This window comes from Bos mutus, chromosome 27 (genome assembly GCF_027580195.1).
Source record: "Bos mutus isolate GX-2022 chromosome 27, NWIPB_WYAK_1.1, whole genome shotgun sequence".
Lineage (NCBI taxonomy): Eukaryota > Metazoa > Chordata > Mammalia > Artiodactyla > Bovidae > Bos > Bos mutus.
In genome coordinates this window covers 41,634,279-41,654,674 of record NC_091643.1, presented here as the reverse complement: position 1 = coordinate 41,654,674, position 20,396 = coordinate 41,634,279, and the positions used below count along the sequence as shown (strand labels likewise).

The following is a 20,396-nucleotide window of genomic DNA, read 5'->3' as shown; positions in this document are numbered from 1 at the left end:
GAACAGGCAGCATGGGGATTTTTTTGGGTAGTAAAGCTACTCTTCATGATACTGCAATAATGAATATATTACAGATACATGATGGATATTGTAAAGATGGCTACACGTCACTGTACATTTGTCCAAACCCACAGGCTTCAGCATTGAGAGTGAATCCTAATGTAAACCATGAAGTTGGATGATGATGATGTGCCCACAGAGGTTCATCTTTGGTAAAAAAAAAAAAAAAAAATGCAGCACTTTGTGTGGGATCTTAATAATGGTGGGGGTAGGGGGCTGTGCATGTCCACAGACAGTGGTGGTGTGGAAAGCTCTGTACCTCCCTCTTAGTTTTGCTCTGAAAATAAACTGGCTGTAAACAAAGCCAGGGGACACACACACACACAGAGGAACTCAAAGTTGACCACATGTTAGAAGAATACTGACCAGGAGAACAGCACACACAGCTGACAGAATTGGCAAATGCACTGAAGGTCCCTTCTGCATATTAACGCCCAGGTCACAGCGAACAGAAGTTTCAGTGAAGCATTCATCGTGTGTTAACAAAACAGTCACACAGCGGCCGCCACCAGCCAGTGAGAGGAAACACTAAATTCATTGACTGAGGTCAACATGCGGACGGAAAAGCACGCGGAAAGGGAAAAAGTGTAAGAAAGAAAAAGTCAATTCAGCCCAAACCAACGTCTGCAATCAGAGAGGAAGCTCCGCTGTCAGCAAAGTTGTTTTGGGGGTAGGAGCGCCTGGTCCGCCCCGTGGATCACACCATGCAGGTCAGCACTGCCTTCTCAAGAGCTCGGCTCCTCAGAGGAAGATGAGCAACGGTTATTACACGCGCAGGTCCTCAGTGTCACACGGACGAGAGAAGGGTTTCAGCGAGAGATGGGCAGGCGCGGAACAGGTGCCTCTTTCTGAAGATTCACCCGTACATGCTGCTCTATGTGCTTGTTTGAAGACAGGCTTTTTTCCCTTCCCTGTGCATAGATTTTATTCACATGTAACATACCAAACACGGCAGCGAGCATGGATGTCTGGCATTAAAGTCTGCTCTGACTTAGAAAGCTAAACGATTCTTCCTTCTGCTGCTCAGTCCTTCCAGAAAGTATCTTTGTCTAGCCTTTTGCTTTCAATTATTCTATGTACATAAACATCTTACATTTGTCTCTTACAAGCGTCAAATATTTGTTTCATATTTTCTCAATTTTTATTTCATTTACATTATTCTTATCCAGAGATTTTAGACTTTTATTTAGAATATAATTACTAGTAAATGAAAGCTCATATTTATGGTGTTCTTGCTTTTTTGATTAGCCAATGTTTTTACTGTCTCTTTAACAGCTTGTTTCTTTTCCCCAAAACTACAAAGATACCATTCTGTTGTCTTTTTACTTCTTTTATTTATATTGAGAATACTCCTATCAATCTTATATTTGCCCCTTTGAGAATAAAACTTCATTGCTTATGCTATCTGTAAGATTTCCCCCTGTTTTTCAGCAAATTTATTATAATGTGCCAGGCTGAGGTTTCTCTTGTATTATGCCAAATGTCTTGTAGAATTTCTTGAGGCTTTATCCTGATGCCTGTTGTTAACATTGGAAAATTCTTTATGATAATGTCTTCAAATATTAGTTATGTCCCATTTTCTCTTTCTCTGCTTCAATTTCAATTACACATGTATCTTCTGTACATTTTCTTCTGCTTCAGGTTGAATATTTTCTACTATTCAACCTTCCAGTTCAGGCCATATCTATTGAGTTCTTTATTTCAGATGTTGGTATTTTAAAATTCTTAAAACTTCCATTTGATTTGTTGTTATGAATTCCAGCTTTCTGGAAAAATTATTGATCATTTTATTTATATTCTGACATATATAAAACATAATTAATTATCAGAGTTCCTTAGTGACAACTATACTATTTATATGTCCTTTTCTTTTTCTATTGTCTGTCTCTTGGTTTTGGATCATTGAGGGTTATTTACAGACACTTTGGTTGAATGCTAGACTTGGTAATAAGCCATTGTAGAAGCTGTGCTTTTATCTTCTTCCTTGGAAAATTTAATTTTCTTCTGGCAGTGAGAGTAACCACCTTGATTCAGTCAGTCTTTGGAAGGACTTCAGGCTTCTTTTCAAGGTTGCTGATTTCTCACTGCTTACGCCCTCTTCTGCCACAATTCAGAGACGACAAGTTTATATTTACACATGGCATCAACGAGTCACATGAATTTCACCTCTTCCACATTCCTTTCACCATTTCCTGCTTTCTGTCTCTATCTTCTAAGTCTGAGTATCTCCTGTCAACATCACTGAAGTAGCCTCCTAAGTTATCCTCCTGGTTCTGGTACCACTTCCACCCCCCGGTCCCGACACTTGATTTAATTTTAAGTGTCTTAAAATGCAATTATCTTGTAGAAAATCTTCACACATTGAAAAGATGTATAATGCCAAATTAATTACTTTAGAAAAATCTGAGTGCAAATACTTTGAATTTATTTTATTTCTATACTGGACTTCATTTCAATGCAGTTTTATGTTGGTCTGCAGATGCATATAAAACCAAATAAGCCTGTACACTGCTCTACTACAATGTTCCTTCAATCAAAATTAAATTAAGATGATGTGAATTACTTTAGTTTTAGAATTTAATGCTGATACTTAAGTGATTGCTGTGTTTATGAAAATTATTGTAAATGGCTTGGTACAATCATTTAATTTTAAATTAATTATTTAGCACATTTGCCAATTACTTAACCATTCAGAAAGTATTTTATGTTTTTTTAATTTTACAAAATTATTTTCTAATTATTTAAAACAAAATACTTCACTTTTTATTCCTCTTTTTCTCCCCCAGAAGTATTTTAGTTTGCTAGTACCGACAGAAATATATGTTTAAAATAAAGAAGCAAATATTATTACCCTCTGCAACTGTTTGTTGAAAACAGGATTTTTTTTTTCTTTAAGCAATTTATAATTGAAAAGTAAAATAAATGCTAGTTTTGGTGAAATACTTTAACAGCCATCACAACACATAAGCTATAACTTTTCTTTAAAACAGCTTTATTTTATCCAAAATTGACCTTCTAGTATATATATACACATTTTATATATATATATATATATATATATATATATATATATATAATTTAATTAAACTTAAAAATAAGATTATTCTAACTAACCACCAGGATATTCAACTTCTTTATTAGGAAACTATATTAAAATTGTCTTTTGGGGAAAAAGCCATCATATTGGAGGTGTCTGGCTGCCAACCACCCTTTCCTTCCATCTCGGAATTCTTAACCTGTTGCTCCAGTCATATTGGTATTTTTAACAATTCTCTAAAAATATCAGCACTTCTAGGCCTCCTGGATTTTGGTAAATATTGAAATCACTGCCCAGAGTGCCTATGCTCCCTGGATAGGAACCAGGAATTCTTATAGACTTTGAAGATTCTCACTTCACATTTGTTAAGTCCCTTAGGTGAGGCAGGTATTTTTTTTTTTTTTTTTCTTCCCCAGGTCATTGTAGAATAGTACACTGCAGACACTTCACAAATGTATCACAGGCATCTATTAATACTTCCTCTTTCTCCTTCCAAATTCTAAACTTTGAGTGCAAGTTTATGTCACCTGACCTTTTTAACCCCCAAACTCTTGCACATAAAATGCACCATTGCTTTAAATAACTGCATACATGAAAAAAATATAAATGAATCCCTATTAAAATTTATTAAATATCTTCATATTTAAATTTCATGGGAATATCTCCCACTAATGATTTAAATCTTCATTTGATCTTAGCATACCAAGGACTTGGCATCTGAGGTTCTGCTGAAGCTGTGCCTTTAATTTACCCTGTGATTTTCGCTACATTATCTTACATCTATGTCAGTTTCTTCATCCGGGAAATGATTGCATGAAGTTATCTTAGAGGGGTCTTTTAGACCTAAACTTTTCTTGTCTCCTTGATAGAGTTCAGCCCTGGTGGAGCCGTGGTGGCCTCAGTAGTCTGACATGCCCTGTGCAACAGGATCAGTGCTGACCTGAAAGACTTATGGTCAGAGAAATCAGAAGTTTCTTTGAATATCAGTCCCAGCATATTGAATCTAACTAACCCAAAAGGAAGAAAATGACTTTTGATTGTGTGTTTGTTCCTTTCCTACAACCAGGGTGCACTGCTATCAAGAGAACGGCTAAATTCTTTCACATGAAAAGGAGTTATTGTTCTTTTAACTTCACTGATGGCTCAGATGGTAAACAATGTCTGCAACGTGGGAGACCTGGGTTCTATCCCTGGGTCAGGAAGATCCCTTGGAAAAGGGAATGACGACCCACTGTAGTATTCTTGCCTAGAGAATTCCATGGCCAGAGAAACCTGGGCCCTGGCGGGCTACAATCCATAAGTTGCAAAGAATTGGACACAGCTGAGTGAGTAACATTCTCATGAGACGATAAAGGACTTCTCTGGTGGCTCAGATGGTAAAGAATCTGCCTGCAAGGCAGGAGACCCAGGTTCAATCCCTGGGTCGGAAAGATCCCTTGGAGAAGGGAATAGCTACCCATTCCAGTATTCTTACCTGGATAATTCCACAGACAGAGGAGGCTGATAGCCTACAGTCCATGCAGCTACAATGAGTCAGTTAACACATGTGGCAATAATTTCATGATGCTTTGTTTGCTGCTAATATTACAGTGTATATGAAAGTCGTCTCATTTCTGGACAGGTCTTTTTGGCCCAAGTTGAAAGAGTCAACATTTCTACCCTCATATATTAATACATGAAATATGTTTTCTGGAAAGGAAACTACAATTCCTTTCCAGCAGATGAAAACAGTATGCTGCTGCTGCTGCTAAGTCGCTTCAGTCGTGTCCGACTCTGTGCGATCCCATAGACGGCAGCTGACCAGGCTCCCCCGTCCCTGGGATTCTCCAGGCAAGAACACTGGAGTGGGTTGCCATTTCCTTCTCCAGTGCATGAAAGTGAAAAGTGAAAGTGAAGTCGCTCAGTCGTGTCCAACTCTTAGAGACCCCATGGATTGCAGCCCACCAGGCTCCTCCGTTCATGGGATTTTCCAGGCAAGAGTACTGGAGTGGGGTGCCATTGCCTTCTCTGTTCACTCAGCACCGCACCATACAATTCCCATGTCATGTGGAATTTGTAGTTTGTTTCTTGATACTGATGAATAGAACTTCCTTGTATGACTAAGGTATATTTATTTACTTACCTATCCAAGGACATTTATGTTGTTTACAATTTGGCAATTAGGAATAGAGTTAACTCTATTCATGCATGGCAAATTTTATTTCTTTATGATAAATCCCACCTAGGAGTGGGATTGCAGGATTATATGATAAATAAATATTTAACTATATGAAACTGCCAACGTGTTTTCCAGAATGGCTGTACCATTTCACATCCCCACTTGCAGTCTCAAAGAACACATAGCGTGTAATTGTATTTATGTGATATTCTCAAGAAGACAAAGTTTAATGAGGGAGAACAGATCAGGGGGTCAAGGTGTAAGGTGGGAGAAGGTGTGACTGCAGAGAGACAGCACAGTGTTGAGAAGTGACAAACCCCTTTTGTATCCTGACTTTGCTGGTTTATTTATATGTATAGATCTGTACTCCAAAAAAAAGTCTATTCTACTGTATATTCATTAAATAAATAATTTGCTCAAACCTAGAGATTAAAACAATAAATCTGAGCTAACTTCCCTGAGGTCTAGGAGACATGGGTTCAATCCCTGGTCAGGGAAGATTTCGTAGCTGCAGGACAACTAAGCCCAAGTACTGCAACTACTGAGCCCACGCGCCTAGAGCCTGTGCTCCACAACAAGAGAAGCTGCTACAAAGAGAAGCCCGCACACCACAACTAGGGAGGAGCCCCAGCCTGCAGAAACCAGAGAAAGCTTGTGCGCAGCAACGGGGACCCAGCGCAGCCAACACTAACTAAACAAAAAATAATAAAAATTACAAAACAAAACAAAACTCTGAGCATGCCACAAAGCTATCAAAACATGAATCTGATGCAAAGTAACACCTGGAACACATCACACCTGCAATGTACTGCCAGGTACCTGAAAGGAAAGGGTTGTGGGGAACCTTTACAAGTAAACGTTACAAGTTACAACCTGGCCTAAAAACTGACCTGTTTTGAAGCTTTTGCAGTTTTTTAACATCAATAAATTTCAGAAGATCTGTATAAAGTATAGGAAATACAGAGCAATTTAAAATATACATTGTAGTTGACTGTTTGCCTTGATTGGGTTGATACAATGTGTGCCAGAGATAAATGGGGAGAAGCTAAGACACAGTGCATGGTCTACGTAGCATCTGACAAGAACCTCCCTCCCTCCAGGATGGAGTAAAATGCCTTCAGGGAGAGTCAGAGATGCCCTGATGCAAATCCTCAGAAAAGGAGGCAGAGTGTATCACAAGTTGACATCATCATTAAACAAATGAGGAAGAGGGGATGTAACTCCGGTCTTGGAACCATATGTTTGTACTCTGAGGTTCAGTTCAGTTCAGTTCAGTTCAGTCACTCAGTCATTTTTGACACTCTGTAACCCCATGGACTGCAGCACAGCAGGCCTCCCTGTCCATCACCAACTCCCGGAGTTTACTCAAACTCATGTTCATTGAGTCAGTGATGCCATCCAACCATCTCATCCTCTGTCGTCCTCTTCTCTTCCCGCCTTCAATCTTTCCCCACATCGGGGTCTTTCAAATGAGTCAGTTTTTTGCATTAGATGGCCAAAGTACTGGAGTCTCAGCTTCAGCATCAATCCTTCCAATGGATATTCAGGACTGATTTCTTTTAGGATGGACAGGTGGCACATCATTAAGAGCCTTTCTGATCAGATCCTGAGGGCAAATCTGTCTGAAGGCAGCCCTGATCAGAGTTCCAGGTTCTCCAACTCACAGCGTCCCTCTGGCTCCTCACACAGGGGACCTACAGGTAACGTGTCTATTTACATGATATATACCAGAACAGGAAGAGGAAATGTCAATGACTCCAGTATTCTTGCTGAGATAATCCCATGGACATAGGAGCCTGGTGGGCTACAGTGCATGGGGCCACAAAGAATTGGACGTGACCGAGTGACTGAGCCCAGTCCAACAGTAGAACAGAGGCTGGGAGTGGGAGAGTGGCAGGACTCTGGCTTTTATGTCAAGTTAACTTTAGAAAGTCATTTTAGGCTCTAGTCTTATAGAATAGATATTCAGATTACTATTATATGTGAAGTTAAACCTGGGGATTGACAGTATGTATGCTGAAGTTGTTAAAATCTCCCCACTGGCACCAATGTGAAATTAGAGCAAGCTTTTCTTTGACTTTGACTCTTGCACAGGCAAGCTCCACCCTCCGAGGATGCAGCTGGTGTCCCTCTCGTGATGTCAGGCGGACCAGCACCACCTGTGTGGGGGGTGGTGAAGGGCCTGGTAACCACAGGTGTCCAGGGCCAGCTTCCCACTCCTCAAGTGCCTGGACTCCCTTTTCTGAGGAAAGACACAGAGGCAGGAGAACCTACGAGAGAGACCACCACACCAGTGGCCCGACCCATGAAGATTCTGTCTCTGCAAATCTGAGACTGAGACTCCCCTCCCCTCCCAGAGATGGGAGACGGGGGTCGGGGGGACAAGGCATGAGCTGGAGGAGGGGGCAGCGACTAGAGTGAGCTCCACGGGCACAAGCCAACCAAGTGGAGCAGGGCAATGCCATAGAGCAGGGGTCCTCAGCCTCTGGGGCCTAAGGCCTGCTAATCTGGGGTGGAGTTCATGTAATGATGACAAAATAAAGTGGGCAATAAATGCAACGCAGTAGAGTCATCCCCAAAATATCCCCCATCCTGGTCCATGGAAAACTTGTATTCCACAAAAACCTGTCCCTGGGGCCAAAAAGGTTGGGGGCCGCTGTCTTACAGGCCCTGATAATGAGCCCATCACTGGAACCCCACCTGCACATGTTGGCCAAGAGCTGCATGTTAAGTCTAACCAGGGAGACTGCCTGCTGAAATAAGAGGTTTATGTAATTTCTAGTACATCACAACACGATAGACGAAACAGCCAGGGTCTGCTCATCACATTAAGAGCTGAGAAAACCACAACTTGAATGAGAAAAGACAAACAACAGACATCACCTGAAATGAATCAGGTGTTGAAATTACCTGACAAGGATTTTAAAGCAGCCATGGTGTAAATGCTTCAATCATTTACAAACTCTCTGCAATCAAATGCAAAACAGAATATTCCAGCAAAGAAACAGAAGTTATTAAAAAGACCCAACTGGAAATTATAGGAGTGAAAAATACAGTAGTGAAAAATATAATAATAGACAATAAAATAAAAGTAGCCAGACGGGCTTATAGTAGACAGAATGGATATGCATGCTGACATGAGAACTTGAAAAAGGATGGCAGGATCCCTTTCATTGACTCCACAGAGGAGACAGAGTGGAAGCAAAGTGAACAGAACACTAGCAACCTGTGGACAAAACCCAAAGGTTCAGCGTCTCATCATTCCAGTCCCACAAGGAGAGAAAAGAGAGCGGGACTGAAAGAGAATTTAAAGCAATAATTGCTGGAAGCGCCCAAATCTGGGGAAACATATAACCTACAGTTCTAAGAAACCAAGTGAACCCCAAACAGGATAAACTCCAATGAATCCACGTTAAGACACATTTAATTAAACTTTTGAAAACCAAAGATGAAGACCAAAATCTTGAAAACAGCCAGAGAGAAGTGACTCATTGCTTATAAATACCCCTAGGTGTGTCAGTGGATTTCCTAACAACCCTGGAGGCCAGGGTATAGAATTTCTTGGTCACAAGACTGAGGGTCCAGACAGATTCAGTGAATGACAGTCCAGATCTCTTCCTTCTTCCTGTTAGTAAATTTCACATCCAAAGGCAGTTCTGAGCACCACATAATTCATTACTTTAAGGCAGAGATAATAACTTCAACAATATAACATCTTCGCTTCATACTTTTAGCCTTTCTCAAACAATTTTTCATTAGCTGTTTCATTTTGCACTGGAATGCTTTTGGGTTGCAAAGTCAGCATGAGATGGGGAGCCATGCTTGCTGCCCTTGAGGTGCAGGCCCCTTGTGTTTTTTTGTTTGTCTTCTTTTACTTTTTATTTATTTCCTTTTAGCAGTGCTGGGGCTTCTTCGCTATGGGGGCTACTGACCAGTTGCAGCGTGGGCTTCTCACTGAAGTGGTTCCTCTTGTGGAGTGTGGGCTCTCGTGCAGGCTAAGTATCAATAGCTGCAGCTCCTGGGTTCTAGAGCTGACTGATGAATCCTGGCGAAGAGATCCGTAGCTCTGCAGGATAACAGTGCAGCAAGGAGGGCATGCATTTCCAGCTTCTTAGAGAAAACTGCTGCAGTGAGTCAATGCTGTAGCTGTAACTGTCAGAACAGCTGGGACAGGACTCAGGCTGGACCCTGAGTCTGGACCCCAAATGAGCTGGGACAGGCTTTGCTCCGTCTCCCACAGGCACTGCCATTGGGCTATGTTTCCTTGGGGCTGATGGCTTCTCCTCCTTCATAGGAAGGTTCCCGAGAGACATGGCCCCTAAAGGCCCAGGTCAGCTTGCTCTCCCAGACACCCCAGAACAGGTAAAATCCCAAACCTAAAATACAGGTGTCCAGGGTCCGGCCACCTCCCCACTGATAGGGCTGTTGGAACAGAGAACGTAGGTTCTCTGACTCTCCTCGGGGTGGTGTTGAAGGTTGGAAAGTCTCTGAACTTCTCCACCTGCAGTCCACCTCCCCATGCCCACCAAAGCCTACTTTTACCCACCTCCGTGTCCTATAACATCTGAATTTCAATAAATACTTCTCCAAGAACTCGAGGAAGAAAGATTCCCCATAAGAGATGGAGGAAGGAAAGCTAGCAATGGATGGAATCCACATGAAGAATAGAGCATTTAGGATTTGAGTCTGATCTGCAGTCCTATACAAATCCATGCTCAAAGTCAACACCATTATGAGAAAGACTATATGAAGAAAAAGTTTTGATCATGAGGTTCCAGAGTTCTAAGAATCTAAGGAGTGTACTTCTTATCTAATATAGGGTTTTGCCTAGAGAGAATTTAGGTAGCTACCTTTATGTGCTTACTCTTTTTTTAATATAAATTTATTTTAATTGGAGGCTAATTACTTTACAATATTGTATTGGTTTTGCCATACATCAACATGAATCTGCCACGGGTGTACATGTGTTCCCCATCCTGAATCCCCCTCCCACCTCTCTCCCCATACCATCCCTCTGGGTCATCCCAGTGAATGAGCCCCGAGCATCCTGTATCATGCATCGAACCTGGACTAGCGATTCATTATGTGCTTACTCTTAATGTAAATTGCTCAGGCTTTTCTCCAAAGCATTGAGATGTACTGTGACTGACTTCTCTAATAATATCCAAAGATACATAGACACACACATCAGTTTTCAGTGTCTGCTTGGTTATAGCTGTTTTGAAGTCTTTTAATAAAAAAGTGAATTTTGCCCTTTCACCCAGCACTTGCAGACAACAGGAGAGGTAGGTTGTTACAGTCACACGAGAGATGGAGTCACTTCTAAGAACAAAAACCAATGTAAGAACAGAGGATGAAGCAGCCACAAGAAACAACAAACAATAGAGTGAGAAAGACTAGAAATCCCTTTATGAATTTGGAACATTTCATGTAAGGATAGGCACGATAAAGGACAGAAGTGGTAAGGATCTAATAGAAGCAGAAGAGATTAAGAAGAGGTGGCAAGAAAACACAGAAAAATATACAAAAGTCTCAATGACCCAGATAACCACAATTGTGTGATCACTCACCTAGAGCCAGACATCCTGGAGTGTGAAGTCAAATGGGCCTTAGGAAGTATTACAATGAATAAAGCTAGTGGATGTGATGGAATTATAGCTGAGCTAATACAAATCCTAAAAGATGGAGTTTTAAAGTGATGCACTCTATATGTCAGCAAATTTGGAAAACTCAGCAGTGGCCACAGGACTGAAAAAGGTCAGTTTTAATTCCAAGCCAAAGAAAGGCAATGCCAAAGAATGTTCAAATTACTATACAATTATGCTCATTTCACATGCTAGCAAGGTAATGCTAAAAATCTTTTAAGCTTGGCTTTAGGAGTACCTGGATTGAGAACTTCCAGATGTGCTAGCTGGATTTAGAAAAGGCAGAAGAATGAGAGACCAAATTGCCATCATTTATTGGATCATAGAAAAAGCAAGGGAATTCCAGGAAGATATCTACTTCTGCTTCACTAGGCTAAACCTTTGTGTGGATCACAACAAACTGTGGAAAATTCTTGAAGACATGGGAATATCAGACCACCTGACCTGCCTTCTGAGAAACCTGTATGCAGGACAAGAAGCAATAGTTAGACCAGACATGGAACAACAGAATAGGGAATAGAGAACTTCAAGGCTGTATATTGTCACCCTGTTTATTTAACATACATGCAGAGGACATCATGTGAAATTCTGGGCTGGATGAACCTCAAGCTGGAATTAAGATTGCCGGGAAAAATACCAACAATCTCAGATATGCAGATGATACCATTCTAGTGGCAGAAAGTGAAGAGGAACTAAAGAGCTTCTTGATGAGGGTGGAAGAGGCAAATGAAAAAGTTGATTTGAAAGTCAATATTCAAAAAACTAATGGCATCTGGTCCAATCACTTCATGGCAAATAGATGGGGGAAAAGTGAAAACAGTGACAGATTTTATTTTCTTAGGCTCAAAATCACTACACACAATGGCCACAGTCATGAAATTAAAAGATGATTGCTCTTTGGAGGGGAAAGTATGACAAACCTAGAAAGGGTATTAAAAAACAAAGACATCACTTTGCCGACAAAGGCAAATCTATGGTTTTTCCAGTGGTCATGTACACAGGTAAGAACTGGACTGAAAAGAAGGCTGAGCACCCAAGCACTGATGCTTTCGAATTGTGATGCTGGAGAAAACTCCTTAGAGTTCTCTGGACTGCAAGGAGATCAAACCAGTCAATCCTAAAGGAAATCAACCCTAAATCTTCATTGGAAGGACAGATGCTGAAGCTGAAGCTCCAATCCTTTGGCCACCTGATGTGAAGACCTAACTCACTGGAAAAAGACCCTGATACTTGGAAAGATTGAGGGCAGGAAGAAAAGGGGATGACAGAGGATGAGATGGTTGGATGGCATCACCAACTCCATGGACATGAGTTAGAGCAAGCTCTGGGAGATGGTGAAGGACAGGGAAGCCTGGCATGCTGCAGTGCATGGGGTTGCAAAGAGTTGGACAGGACTTAGGGACTGAACAGCAACAAAGTCTCCTTACTGGTTAACAGAAGAGTAGTGACGAGTACTCAGGCAGAGACAATACTGCTTGCTCACAGATTTCCCTGATACTAACTATCCCTCTCCTAGACAGATGGGCACTTACAACCTGTCATCTATGTCTATAATCCTCAGAACATCCTGAAATGAATGCCATTTCCCAGGCACTGGCTGCTAGTAATTGCAAAGGCCAGAGGAAAGTCTTGAAGAACCATGTCTCTGGATACAGTTCTTCTGCAAATTACATTTGAGAAAGTTATCAATATGTATTGTTGAAGACGTCTCAAGAGAGATTTGCTTAGTGAGTTAATTTGAAGTCAGTCATTCTGTAAAAGGAACCTGAATAAATGCATCCATCTCTTGGGAAGACTCGGCTATTGAAAGAGTTCCCCTAATATTCAGTTTTTCTCCTTTTGGGCCAAGAAACTTGAGAAAATAAAAAGCCATTAACAGAAATTAGGCTTTTGAAAACTATATTTAGGATGAACCAGTTAGGCTCTCTCACTTCTGAATTTCTCCTTAAAATTAAGATCTGAATAGAATTCATTCCTCAGCCCTGCTAAAAATGGGAATGTATAAAATCTTGAGCCCAACATAGTATACATCAGATACCCATAAGAAAAGGTTCTTAACCCAAATTTTATTTGAAATATGTATCAGGAGATTCAGTGATTCAATATACTTTCTGGTATATAACCATCTGAGCGTCGCTGCCATTTCCAATTAGATTTTAAACTCTATGGTAGGAATCCTGTATGTCAGGTCTGACATGTTAGTGCTCAAAAATATTTTTTGATGTATCCCCTAACATAACCAGTTTATCTGAAGACACCAGCTGTGATTCTCCCATTCATTCTTTTTCTGTAATTGTGTATACTGAGGAAATACGTCAGTGGCTTTGCCTTTCTCTACTACAAATGATTAAATGCCCAACTGATCTTTGTTACATTATGTTTCCCAAAGGGCATCTCACTTTGATTCAGTTGACTATTTAGTTTTTCATTTATAGATTTGAGATATTGGGAGGAGGTTCTAATAACACTTATGTCAACGTAACACATAGCTTGCTGTTGCTCTCCTAACAACAAATAGCATGGAAAACAATGGGTGCACAGCCACAGATCTTTAATGGTGACCTAAGGGACTTTATATGGCACCACATGGCCACATTTATATTTTGCATTTAGTTGAAAACTTTTCTCATTTGTTTTAATGGCACCCCTTCTTAAATTAGACGCTATGGTAATAATAAAGCTATCTCGTGTGCAGATTGTATTTCTTTGCTCTCCAGTGTGTTCACAGGCATTATTTCATTTTGCTCCTTACCACAGGCAGGAAACGTTTATTATACATATTTTATAGCCATGAAGACACAGGTACAGAGTGGGTCACAGATGGTTAAGAGCAAAGCGTGGGCCGGAAACTCCATCTCTGGCACCGTGGCCCCATCGTTATGCACTGACTTGGTGTCCAGAAGTGCCTCTCCAGACCCATGCCAGGCTGTGTGCCTGCCATCAACATGGCAGACTGCAAACATATAGATGTCCAGGCCTTATCCTGCAGAAATCCAATTTTTATAAATGAATGCAATGTGGGGTAGTCATTGAGCAAAAAAAAAAAAACTATTTGTTAACAGTGTGAGGAAATAAGGACCTTCATATACTGTGGTGGAAGAAAATCTATATAGAACTTTTCCTGAAGGCACATGAAACAGTATGACTATTTGTACAAAGTAGTTTATTGCATGGAGAAGGCAATGCCACCCTACTCCAGTACTTTTGCCTGGAAAATCCCATGGGTGGGGGAGCCTGGTAGGCTGCACTCCATGGGGTCCCTAGGAGTCAGACACGATTGAGTGACTTCTCTTTCACTTTTCACTTTCATGCATTGGAGAAGGAAATGGCAACCCACTCTAGTGTTCTTGCCTGGAGAGTCCCAGGGACCGGGGTGCCTGGTGGGCTGCCATCTCTGGGGGCGCAAAGAGTCAGACACAACTGAAGCGACTTAGCAGCAGCAGTTTATTGCATAGCTTCTTAGGAAGGGGAAATTATGGGAGGGATGGGGAAAAGCCAAAGGTTATCAATGATAAGGAATACAGACACGGTCAGGATCACTAAGTCTGAACACCTGCTGGAGCAGACACCAGGTTTGCGAACTGGGATAAGTCTAAGCCTCGGTTTCATCATTTGTATGACGAAGACAGTATTAACCCCTAACTTATAGGATTAAGGTGAAGGCCAAAGAAGATATATATATTAGCACAGTGCATGGTACACAAGATGTTCTCAATAAATGCCATGAGATCACTACTGTTATTATTATAATCATAATCATAGGCCATGGGCCAGTAACATGAAACATGATTTTAATTGTTAGTAGTAGTAGTTACAAAACATGAGATGAAGTTATGTACTGACAGGAAAGTACGTCCAAGACACAACAAAGGAGAAGAGATTGTCCCCAGAGCCAGCAGCGTTCAGGCCTATTAATTTTAAAGGTATGGACAGACATTCAGCTGCAGAACTTTTTTTACAACATGAATCACCTCATAAGTAACTAGTAAATAAGAGAATAAGTGGGCATCACAGCCACTACTGTTCCACTTTTGTCATTGTTTCCTAGCTGAAGCTATCAGGGGTAAGCTTTCTCTCAAATAAACAGAAAACCTCAGCCATGAATAAGCAGATTAAGAGAAAAAAGGTGAAAATCCTGCAGAATGACTTTCATTCGTGAAAGCAATTTCTGGTTTAGGTGTCTCCAGAGTCCCCGCAGGAAGCTGTCTGTGTAGGTTGCAAGCGCAGAGGAAGGGGCTGTTGAGACATTTCCGGCTGTGCTGAAGATACTGAGTCAAGATGCCCCCGGGATCATGGCTTTAATTCTGAAAGAACAAGTCTGCTAAAAACTACCCAGACTCGCCTCACGGCCCTGAATCTGCAAGAGGCTGAAAGCATCCAGAGTGAAAGGTGCAAACCCCTCTGTGAGTGCAGACCCCTCTGTGAGTCCAGCAGCAGAAGAGCCGGTGCAGGGACTCTGCTGCTGTACCTGGCAGGGCTGCTTCTGAATCCCCCAGGACTCTGGGTAGGGAGGAGGACCACGGACATGCAGGGTGTTAGCCCCACTCTTCTCCCCACCATCTCTGCTACAGTTAGTATGCAGCTCTACAGAATGCAAGGCTTTGGAAGACACATGGCCTCATTGTAGAAAATATTTGTACTTCCCCAAACATGGATATTGGAATAAGTGGAGGGAGATTGACAGGGAGGAGCTGAGTTGAGAAACTTATCACCTCTACTTTCTGCTTTCCAATATATTCTAAATTTTTGCCATATTCTTAATGATTTGAAATAAATAGAAAAACATTGACAGAGATATTAATAGAACATAATGATGAGTTAATTCTCACATAAATCAGAGTTTGACACCACTAATGTAGCCACATGTGGCATCTATTAAACTTCTGATTGGGAATGGAAAGTCTGACCAGGATCTCCAGTCAACACCCATGTCTGCACAGACACCTCCCCATCCCAGGAAAGAAAAAAAAACAAGGGAAGATGTACTCACACATACAAGACGGTCCTGGTGTCCCCTACTTTTCCAGCATCGCCCACGGTTAGGGTGTCATAGCCTCTTTCTAGCTCAAACTCCTCAAAGGCAAGCTTGATGACCTGAATCAAACACAAGACAGAATTACTTAGCATAATGGGAACTCCCTGGGACCTTGCATACTGCATATATCCAGTTGTTCCATAATGCCATTGTTATTTCAAATAATATCAAGTTGCTTTTTAAAATAATGATTATATACATTTGAGAGCCCCTGATTATAGGATTCTATGGAACTCAAAATTGCTATCACTCCAGAGATATTATCAGGTTTAAAAATGAAATCAACCCATATTATATGTTAAGCCCATTAAGTATTTATTCTCATATTTATAGTGTTCAGAATCACCAAAGGTTAAGTCAGTATAAGCAAAATAAATGGAAACTGCAGTTAATGAGATCTATTTAGAGGATAACTGGAACACCAAAAAATAAACATTTTCAGTGTGATGTCCACAGATTCCATGTAATTACTCATATTTACATATGAAAAAGACCTTCTGAGGCTGGAAAATTGTCCTCTACATTTACCTTGCAAAGCCTTGTCTTTTTTAAAATAAAGAACACTTTGGGTGCTCAACATCATCTAGACAAGACCAGGTTGCGTCTGATGCGTGGATGTGATATAACACTATGCACGTCTTTCAGTAGAGCACATATCCTTTTCTCCTGATAAAAGTAATTCTTGCTTTGTTGACCGAAATTGTGATTAAGGGGAAAGAGTGTCTGGGATGTCAAAAAGTTAGGCTAGAGCCCTAGATGACAAGGAGAAATAGATTGATGATGGAACTATATGATAGATAGATAGATAGATAGAGACACTAGATAATCTGTAATAGATAAAAAGGAAAGGAAGAAGATATCACTGATGAAAGAGAGAGATGAATAGATAGGTAAAAGAGATCAGTAAATGGAGATGATGGCAGTAGAAATACATGAAGAGATAGATGGATAGATGATAGAGATGGTAGATAGATAGACATAGGTAGGTAGGCAGGTAGGTAGAGTAACAAATGAGGTACATAGCTAACTGAAGAGAGTGAGAGAGAATGGCAAATACAGAAGCCATTAACAGTGTAAATACACTTTGATGAGATTTATTTAACAGTAACTCTGAAACTCTGGAATCTTGTACAAAACATCAAATGCTTATTTATTAAACCTGAAAGAAAGGTCTAAGTGGCACCAGGGAGGAAGGCAGACTTTGGACTACTATCCGATTTGATGTTGCTTTTCTGAGCAGGCTCTAACCAGGTGCTTTCCTGAGCAATGCTAATATGGGATGCATTAATTTTGCTATTTGAAATTCTTACTAAAATTAGTTGTATAGCCATTATAATTTATTTTAAAAATCTACTCTTTCAAATTGCAATGTTTGTCTGAATACATTATTTTAGCAATCTAATTTGAAACAGGTGTAGGGATTGATGGCTGTTGTTTATGAAGCCCAACAACCAAGGATGGTTTTACTTCATTTTTTGTCTTTCCATGCACTGATTTATAAATGTCCATGGTCTAACAAGATAGAATAAAATGATTGAAGATTCACACATCCTGGAGGTTCCCATTACCCTTTTTGACACACTGATTCTGTGTTGACTTGTCTAACAGCCTGCAGTGAAACAATGATAATCCATTCAAGCCTGAGGGTCATGCTTGGCTGATTTTTAATGTCACAGATGAGAGTCTCACCACATAAATGTGTTTTTATTTTGGGTGTAAAAAGGATCATTCTTTAATTCTTTTAAGCCAAAGCAAAGGGTGTTGGAGACGTTTTTGTCAGGGTTTAGTCTTGACAATCAGCCTCTACTGAGAGTCAAAGGACAATCTTTATGCCATTGCTGCTGCTACTGCTGCTAAGTTGCTTCAGTCATGTCCAACTCTGTGTGACCCCATAGATGGCAGCCCACCAGGCTTCCCCGTCCCTGGGATTCTCCAGGAAAGAACACTGGAGTGGGTTGCCATTTCCTTCTCCAATGCATGAAAGTTAAAAGTGAAAGTGAAGTCACTCAGTCGTGTCCAACTCTTTGCGACCCCATGGACTGCAGCCTACCAGGATCATCCACCCATGGGATTCTCCAGTCAAGAGTACTGGAGTGGGTTGCCACTGCCCTAGTTTTTTATAAAGTATGGCATTCTATAAATATATCTGGGAGCAAAACAAAATATACATCTGGAATGAAAGTTGCTGTCATTTCTCAGTCAGTGATGAGTGATGTGATTAAGAGAATTCATTTTTGTAAACAAAATTTTTGTGTATTTAAGGAGTATAGCATGAGGATTTGATGTCCACACATACAGTACATGACTGCTACTATAGTCAGGCTAATAAACCTGTCTCCTCACTTAGTCATCACTTGCATGTAAAGTAAAAGCACCTTAAATCCATTCTCTTAGCATATGTCCAATGACCAATACAGTATTATTGTCTACAGCCACCATGCTGCCCATAAGATCTCCAGATTTATCCCCACCTCCACATTCCTAGTCACCACGGTTCGAATCTACTTCTATGAATTTTTTAAAAATGTATTTAATTGGAGGCCAATTACTTTAAAATATTGTATTGGTTTTGCCATATATTGACATAAATCCGCCATGAGTGTACATGTGTTCCCCATACTGAACCCCCCTCCCACCTCCCTCCCCATGTCATCCCTCTGGGTCATCCCAGTGCACCAGCCCTGAGCATCCTGTATGATGCATCAAACCTGGACTGGCGATTCGTTTCACATATGATAATACACATATTTCAATGCCATTCTCCCAAATCATCCCACCCTCTCCCTCTCCCACAGAGTCCAAAGACTGTTCTATACATCTGTGTCTCTTTTGCTATCTCGCATACAGAGTTATTGTTACCATCTTTCTAAATTCCATATATATGCATTAGTATACTGTACTGGTGTTATTCTTTCTGGCTTACTTCACTCTGTATAATAGGCTCCAGATTCATCCAACTCATTAGAAATGATTCAAATGTATTCTTTTTAATGGCTGAGTAATACTCCATTGTGTATATGTATCACAATTTTCTTATCCATTCGTTTGCTGACAGACATCTAGGTTGCTTCCATATCCTGGCTATTACAGACAGTGCTGCGATGAACATTGGGGTACACATGTCTCTTTCAATTCTGGTTTCCTTGGTGTGTATGCCCAGAAGTAGGATTGCTAGGTTGTATGGCAGTTCAGGCTGGTTTTAGAAAAGGAAGAGGAACCAGAGATCAAATTGCCAACATCCACTGGATCATGGAAAAAGCAAGAGAGTTCCAGAAAACATCTATTTCTGCTTTATTGACTATGCCAAAGCCTTTGACTGTGTGGATCACAATAAACTGTGAAAAATTCTGAAAGAGATGAGAAAACCAGACAACCTGACCTGCCTCTTGAGAAACCTATATGCAGGTCAGGAAGCAACAATTAGAACTGGACATGAAACAACAGACTGGTTACAAATAGGAAAAGGAGTATGTCAAGGCTGTATATTGTCACACTGCCTATTTAACTTGTATGCAGAGTACATCATGAGAAACGCTGGTCTGGAAGAAGCACAAGCTGGGATCAAGATTGCAGGGAGAAATATCAATAACCTCAGATATGCAGATGACACCACCCTTATGGCAGAAAGTGAAGAGGAACTAAAAAGCCTCTTGATGAAAGTGAAAGAGGAAAGAGTGAAAAAGTTGGCTTAAAGCTCAACATTCAGAAAACTAAGATCATGGCATCTGGTCCCATCACTTCATGGGAAATAGATGGGGAAACAGTGGAAACAGTGTCAGACTTTGTTTTTCTTGGGCTCCAAAATCACTGAAGATGGTGATTACAGCCATGAAATTGAAACTGAAAGACACTTCCTCCTTAGAAGGAAAGTTATGACCAACCTAGATAGCATATTCAAAAGCAGAGACATTACTTTGCCAACAAAGGTCCACCTAGGCAAGGCCATGGTTTTTCCAGTGGTCATGTATGGATGTGCGAGTTGGATTGTGAAGAAATCTGAGCACCGAAGAATTGATGTTTTTGAACTGTGGTGTTGGAAAAGACTCTTGAGAGTTCCTTGGACTGCAAGGAGATCCAACCAGTCCATTCTAAAGGACATCAGCCCTGGGTGTTCTTTGGAAGGACTGATGCTAAAGCTGAAACTCCAATACTTTGACCACCTGATGTGAAGAGTTGACTCATTGGAAAAGACTCTGATGCTGGGAGGGATTGGGGGCAGGAGGAGAAGGTGACGACAGAGGATGAGATGGCTGGATGGCATCACCAACTCGATGCACATGAGTTTGAGTGAACTCTGGGAGTTGGTGATGGACAGGGAGGCCTGGCGTGCTGCAATTCATGGGGTCACAAAGAGTCGGACACGACTGTGTGACTGAACTGAACTGATGGCAGTTCTATTTCCACTTTTTTAAGGAATCTCCACACTGTTCTCCATAGTGGCTGTACTAGTTTTCATTCCCA

At 40.9% G+C, this 20,396-nt stretch overlaps 1 protein-coding gene across 1 annotated transcript in view; it reads right to left on the bottom strand.

Annotated features, from left to right (window-relative positions):
* Positions 1-20,396, bottom strand: part of CSMD1 (CUB and Sushi multiple domains 1) — a 1,688,220-nt gene that overhangs the window by 469,097 nt on the left and 1,198,727 nt on the right. Inside the window, exon 10 of the mRNA XM_070364228.1 lies at positions 15,891-15,994. Coding sequence (XP_070220329.1) covers positions 15,891-15,994 — 104 coding nt within the window. The remainder of the gene's footprint in view (positions 1-15,890; positions 15,995-20,396) is intronic.